We start from the raw sequence: 7,145 nt of genomic DNA, 5'->3' as shown, positions 1-7,145 counted from the left end.
AAAAAAATAAAAAATCAGAAGTAGCAAATCAATGTAAAATGTTTAATTAGAGAAGACTTACGAGGATTAGCCTAAAGTCCGAAAATCCCATCAATTTTCTTGAAGTGGAAAAGGCTTGCAAAGAGGGCATTCAGTACAGAGTGCTCGTCCTCACAGCATGCCTGGCCAGTCTGCTGCAACATGACATCAGAAGTTTCCTGGTGATTGTGGATGACATGGATCCGTCCAACTCCTAACCGTAAGGCCCAGCAAATTTATGATGGCTTCTGCTGGAGACAAAAAACATTCTTTAGTAATGCAGAAAGTAAGGCAAAATGGCAATAGTAGAGAACCCATTCTGATTTAAGTTAAAACAGGAGTGCTCAAAACTGAATCAAGAAGAAACAGGTTGAGTCATTGCTTACCCTGATCCTGGAATTAATTGAATAAATCATGCTTGGAAGATATCTTGCCTCCAGTAGAAACTTTCCTAAACTAGTAAAGATTGATTGATACATCTTCTCTTTAATATTCAGATAATCTGCATCAAGTGTTGAGCTTACCTGTTATATTTGCTTCTGGTAGAGTTATACAGATAACCAGCCAACATATGGTACAGGAAAGCTTAGTGCTTCTTTTCTGTTACTTATTCCAATAGTAAAGCTCATTAACAGAAAATCAATCTGTTCCAGAAACCTACAAGGATTACTCTCTTGACTCCTCATTGTACAGATCCAAACACTTCGGTGACATTGTGAACCTAGAAAAATGTTCCAAGTTTCAATCATAATTTTAATTTTCTGAGTTGAACCTTAGAACTCAATCCAGCGATTTTCTCACTTTGCACCACATACTTTCTCATGTAGCTACAATGTATTCATGTGCAAGATGTGAAATGACCAAAAAAATACACACAGCCACCTTTGCTAAGCCCGCTCTCAAAAACAACCAGTAAGTTTCACAGTACAATACTGCCTCATCTAAATTGAATCAACGTGTTTCTGAGCCAAGAACTTTGTGCCATACAATAAGCTAAGCATTATTGCAACAGTACAAGAGATAAGGTCACATTTTGCACCTGATAAAACAAGACATTACTTAAACTCCAAGGTGAGAGTGCTATTTCTGAAATAGAGCAGCAAGCTCCCCCTTTTCAGCCATGGATGAAATAATATCACATCCGCCCACAAGTTCTCCTCCAACAAAAACTTGTGGGAAGGTTGGCCAGTTGCTGTAGGTCTTGAGGGTCTCTCTCAACCCATGGTTGTGCTCCTCGTCAAGAATATCTACGGATGCAAAGTCCACTCCATGTGCCTCCAGGATCCCCACCACTCTTTGTGAGAACCCACACTGGGGAGCGCTTCTTGATCCTTTGATGAAGGCAACCACTTTATTCTCCTTCACTAACCGATCAATCAACTGTTCAAGCGGCACAGTTAGCTGCACATGGCGACCAGGAGTCAAACGCAGGTCTGCAGGTCTCTGTGGAGGACCGATCCAGGTGTGGTTCCCGGCAACGTTCCCTGGTGGCGCCTTGCCGGTGGCTGCTATGTATTCTTCCATCCATGATTTCCAGGCATTAGTTAGGACACTTTTATCTGGCGTTTCCTCGTCTGGTATTGCAACCTGTAGAAATAGGTGTAATCAAATCCTCAAGTAGCATGGTCAAAACGTGAAGAGCGATAACTAAGAGTTGATACAGAGTCATTAGTGATTAAGGTGGCCTTTGTTTGGGCTACAGCTTCTGATTCTCAGATTCTAGGCTTCTAAAATCAGAAGCTCAAACAAATACGTGGGATTCCCGTATAGCTTCCTAGAATTTGATTCCAAAAATGAACTACCAGCGAAGGGAATCCGGAAGCAGCGATTTTGGTGATTCAGCCGATTCTACAGATTCCCACAAAACAAAACGATTCATTTTGTGCCCTTGCCCCTATTTCCAGTTGAAATTACAATAAAACTGCCACCGCAACCTCATCTAGTATCCACCCCGCAGGCCAGGTCAACCACGCCAAAACCCCATCGTCTCGTCTCCCTCCCCATGGTGACCGCGACGACGACAACGTCAACGGAGGAGGCGCGCCTGCTGAGGCTGGAGGATCAAGCGGAGCACGGTGGCGGAGGCGCAAGGGAGTACCGCAGGCTCCGCGCGCGTGGCCCCGCCCCCATCCTTTGCCTCGGCCTCTCCCTCAACGACACTCATGTTGGTCAGGTGGCGGTGGCCGCCATGGACTGCTAACAGTTTCCTGGCAGCGCTCGTGTTGGTCAGCTAGAAGCCGTGCTGTATGAACTGAAGCTGAAACCAGATTGTCCACAAGAGAAAAATTGCTGTATTTTGTCAGTTTCCTGGCAGCACTCGTGTTGGTCAGTAATGTACAAACAAGCCGTATCTTGTTTTGAGGAACTAGTATTGGCTCTGATCCTTGTTAGCTGCAGACCAGCGCATCCAAAAGAATGCAATGACTAGTTTCTAGTGGCCTAACAAAACCAACCAAAACTAGTATACATACATGTCATTTCAGTCTAAAATAAAAATAGTACTTAATTTGCACCAAATCAGCATATAAACGTCATACTCGGCATCCAGGGACATTACTGACATTTCATAACCCCTACAATTCCTACAACTATCCAACAGCAGGGTAAACAAACAACCAGTTTCTGATTCTCAGGAATCCATAGCTACAACTGATTCTCAGGAATCCACAGCCATAGTGATTATCAGGAATCTGTAGCCCAAACAAAGGGGGCCTAAGAGTGTGTTTGTTTAAGAGAGATAACTGAGAGTTGATACATACTGAGTTAATACAGCGTGCGAACTCTCCAACTTTCGTCAAAAAATGTATCACCGAAGATTGTGTCTATTGATTAATTGATGGTATGTGATATTAAGTACTCCCTCTGTAAACTAATATAAGAGCGTTTAGATCACTACTTTAGTGTTCTAAATGCTCTTATATTAGTTTACGGAGGGAGTACTTGTTATTTTATTCTCTAAAAAAACTGGAGTATTTGTTATTTTTATTTGTATGTACAAAGATGAACACAACTACCAGACAACTGTGCCTCATTTTGGCCATTTGTGCAAAAATAGCTCTTAATCAGATCGTTTACAGTTATAGTAATACAGTCAGCACTTAAACCCAATGTACAGACCAATAGAGGGCACTCTGGTCATTTCAACGCGTCTCTGCACCAGCCGCAGCTGCTATAGTATAACTACCAAATGACTGCACCTCAGCTCGAACCTTCCAGCCACACCTAGCAGGTACAGCTGCTTCTTCCAGCCGGAGTCGTTACATGCTGCAGCCAGAGAAGTTGCGGCTCAAACAAACACGCCCTAAGTGTGTATAGCAAGACCACGGGACAGGACAATCATTTGCAGAAGTGATCAAAATGGGTGTAGGAGCGCATATATTTTTGTATAGCAACCAACCCTTAAGTTAACTGGTTGAGAAGAAACCATGATCACTTCAGAAGCATTCATCATCAAACAATATAGGACGAGGCAAGCAATCAATTATCATGATTCAATTCATAGGACCCTTTGCGCAATCCAATTCCATGATGTAGCTAAAATCATACAGAATGGGTGATGCGCAATTGTGTATACCTTGACGGAGGCGCAGAGGTCAGCGGGCACCTTTCTGCGGTGCCCCTCGATGCTGGCCCTGACGTTGCGCGAGATCCCGAGAAACTGCAGGTCCCCGGCGGGGTCGAAGACGCCGTAGACCCCGGGCCTAGGGGGAAGCGCGTCCTCGCCGGGCAAAGTCTGGGTGGGCTCCTGCGGGATGGGGACGGGGGACGCCTCGGAGAGCTTGCTGAGAGCGGAGACGGACAAGAGGGCGCGGGGCGCGCGGCGGAGGATGGGCGGGAAGCGGAGAGTGCGGGAGGATGGGGTGGCTGGCACCGGGAGAAGGCGGATGGAAGCGGCGGCGGCCGTGGAGGCGGTGGAGGTGGCCATGGGGAAAGTCATGGTAGCGCGGCTGAGTCGGAGAAGGTGAGGTGGAGGTGTGTGGAGACGATGATGTCCAGCCGCGCCTTCTTCTTCTCGAATTGGGCTGGATGGCACATGGCCCACGGCCTAATCGCGGAGAAAAGCCCAACTTTTTAACAAATTAGACTAGTTGCTCCTATACGCAAAATGTTACTAGTATTTTTTCCGTAATTGCTCTGGGCCAGCCCCATTTGCCGGTTTATTTTTTTAATTTATTTCTGTCTTCTTTTCCCTTATATTTTTTCAGGTCATTATTATTCCTTCCATACCAATTTAAGATGTTTGGATATTTTAATATAAACTATATACAGATTAAAATGAGTGAACAAACACACTAAAACGCATCTACAAACATCCGATTCATAAAAAGGTTAGAACATCTTATAATTAGCCATTATTTTTAAATTTTCATTCAATTTTCTACTATGTACACAACACTTCTTGAACAAAAAACGATGGTTTTTCAGTATGCATTGTACTTTTTTAACACATGATAAACATTTTTTAGATACATGATGAACATTCTTGAAATACACTTTTAGTCTTTTATTTCAATTTTGTAAGTTGTTATAGAATTTTTCTCAATATAAATTTTTACTGAGTCACCAGCAGCTGCTTTTTAGATGAGCCAGCGCCATCCTAAAAAAATAGTGGTCAAAGGGTGTAGAGTGAGCGTGTGTGCCTGTTATAACGACAGTTCGGCGTTGAAGGCGGGGAATAGGAGGTCCCAATCCTAACTATTTTCTCGCGAGAAAAATCCTAACTATTTGACGCACCATCATAAAAAGCCTCAAATAGGTGCTCTTTGTCGCCCCGAGCCAACTATTCTCTATGGGCACATCATCAAGATGATGTTTTGACATTTCGTGTGCCTTTTTTCAAGAGTACAATGATATACCATATTTTTATAGACGATAGAAAGTATAATTACAAAAAGTGTGGCCTGAGTGCGCACTCACGGTCACACATACACGTCACCGACACCAACTAGCACACCTAAGCTAACTCCTCACAAATCATTGTAGACCACCAACACCATCACCTGCTTGCCTTCACTCGGCTACCTCACCAAGAATCATAGTGGCAAGCTCCCTAGCATTCTTTTGTTGGTCGACTCTGTTGAATACCCTAGCATTGCGCTGCTTCCAAAGAGCCAACATACCCGCAATGAACAACTGTCAAACCCTCGCTTGTCAGCCTTGTGAAATTGTTTTCTCTCTTTCAACCACCATTCAAGAGTCGTATCATCTGGGAGACGGTCCTGCACGTTGATGCGGAGCGCATCCCAAATGAAGAACCAAACCTCACACGCATATCCGCATGTCGACGGAATGTGATCTACGTTATCCTCATCTTGCAAACACGTGTAGCAAACTGATGGCTCACCCCGCAGGCCATGTCATGCACGGCGGTCAGAAGTCCAGAGCCTATACTATATCGCCAGCCAATACACTTGAGCGGGGCCCAGCTCCTCCACACACAAGCGCCCATAGGCGACCTCGGCAGCCCAGACCCTCGCTTGTGGGCCTTTTTTACTTTAAACTTTTGGCGAACAGTTTTATGTCCAATCTTCAAAGAATTTTTCCTTTTTCTCTTTTCTATATCTTCATGTCTTTCTTTTTCCTGTTTAAAAATAAATATAACCATTTTTTGATAAACACATTGATATTTTTAATACATGGTTTAAAAAAGTGCAAGATCCCTTTTCAAAATTTATCATCTTTTAAAAGCAAAATTTATTTTCAAATGAATGAATAGTTATAAAAAAATAACAAAGGAAAGTGAAAAGAAAGAAAAAAGAAAAAAGGCGGCTTTTGGTGGGCCTGTTGTAAGCGACTTTTCCTTTGCACTCGCTGCAGACAATGTATCGTTGTGCCATTAGATATTTTTTTGCCTAAAAAACAATCAGATTCTTTTTTTTTGAGAACTTGTTGTGCCATCAGATATACTAGGAGCTTTTTGTTTTGAGTGCTATATACTAGGAGCTTTGCCTAAAGGAAAGCCTAATGGGACGGGCACTAGCGTTGTCCACTAAAAGTAATGTTTTTTTCCTTTTACATTTAATTTTTAGTAATGTTGTAATTAATATAAAAGTATTATGTGTAAAAATAGAAATGTTCACATATTAAAATTATTGCGGTTGAAAAGAAATGTTCATGCAGTAGAAAAAAATATCCCTTTATATTGTTTAAAATTCCCATACTTTTTTTGAATGTTTATGGCTAATGTTCATGTACATGAAAAATATGTTAATCTATATAAAAATATTCTTATATTCCTAAAAACTATTCAGATGTTGACATAAAAAGGGAAAAGTTAAATGACACAAATATAAAAACCAACAAGAACAGAAAAACTAAAACTGGAGACAAGAATGATGGTGAAAAGGAACAAATAAATCAAAAGAAAAGAAGAAGAAGCATTTTGTTAGGCAAATAAGAAGAAACAAATAAAAAATATAGCCGACGAACCCCTATTGGGCTCGGCCCATCCACCAGGCAACGCGAGCATAGCGACAATAATGCCCACAATGGGTGCATGTATATAGGATTTTCACACGTGCAACACACGTCAGGGGGAGCAACTAGTTAACAAGCGCTCCTTCGGGAGCCTTACAATGATCAACGCCACTTGGCGCGCTCTCAGCCATTCGCCACGTGTCACGCTCTGGACGCTCCCTCTGTTTTTTTATTTTTCCGAACGTGTTTTCGGTTTTTTAAAAAAAAATTCCGTTTTTTTGACGTTTTGGTTTTCCTCTGGTCTTTCTTAGCTTTTCGAGAGAAAAAAATGTGCGCGAAAAAACGCGTTTTTTTCTTTCGTGAAAGTCACGGTTTTTTTCTGCGAGAGGCACGGTTGTGCTTTAGCGAGAGTCACGGATGTGCCTTTCAAAAACGAAAAAAACGCGTTTTCTGTTTTTTTTCTTTCGCGAGAGTCATGGTTTTGCTTTCACGAGAGGCACGGTTGTGCTTTCGCGAGAGTCACGGCCGTGCCTCTCGGAAAAGAAAAGCAAAACATGTTTTCTATTTTTTTTCTTTCGCGAGAGTCGCGGTTTTGCTTCCGCGAGAGGCACGGTTCTGCTTTCGCGAAAGTCACAGCCGTGCCTCTCAGAAAAGGAAAAAAAATGTGTTTCCTATTTTTTTTCTTTCATGAGAGTCACGGTTTTGCTTCC

At 42.5% G+C, this 7,145-nt stretch overlaps 1 protein-coding gene across 1 annotated transcript; it reads right to left on the bottom strand.

Annotated features, from left to right (window-relative positions):
• Window positions 1-791: 791 nt before the first annotated feature.
• Window positions 792-4,008, bottom strand: LOC119301017 (monothiol glutaredoxin-S12, chloroplastic-like). The gene is made up of 2 exons (XM_037577919.1): window positions 3,593-4,008; window positions 792-1,605 (listed from the first exon to the last, which is right to left on the bottom strand). Exons 1-2 carry the CDS (start codon window positions 3,953-3,955, stop codon window positions 1,099-1,101), a joined length of 870 nt encoding a protein of 289 aa, XP_037433816.1. The 5' UTR covers window positions 3,956-4,008; the 3' UTR covers window positions 792-1,098.
• Window positions 4,009-7,145: the final 3,137 nt, after the last annotated feature.

Source organism: Triticum dicoccoides, chromosome 5A (assembly GCF_002162155.2).
Source record: "Triticum dicoccoides isolate Atlit2015 ecotype Zavitan chromosome 5A, WEW_v2.0, whole genome shotgun sequence".
In the NCBI taxonomy this organism is placed as follows: Eukaryota; Viridiplantae; Streptophyta; class Magnoliopsida; order Poales; family Poaceae; genus Triticum; species Triticum dicoccoides.
This window is presented reverse-complemented; position numbering and strand designations above follow the sequence as displayed.

What these genes read in the sequence shown, in the direction of transcription:
- LOC119301017 (XM_037577919.1), bottom strand. Translation starts at nt 3,955, where the DNA reads ATGACTTTCCCCATGGCCACCTCCACCGCCTCCACGGCCGCCGCCGCT. An exon ending in ACCTCTGCGCCTCCGTCAAG is followed by an intron (nt 1,606 to 3,592) that starts GTATACACAATT and finishes CTATTTCTACAG; the next exon opens with GTTGCAATACCAGACGAGGA.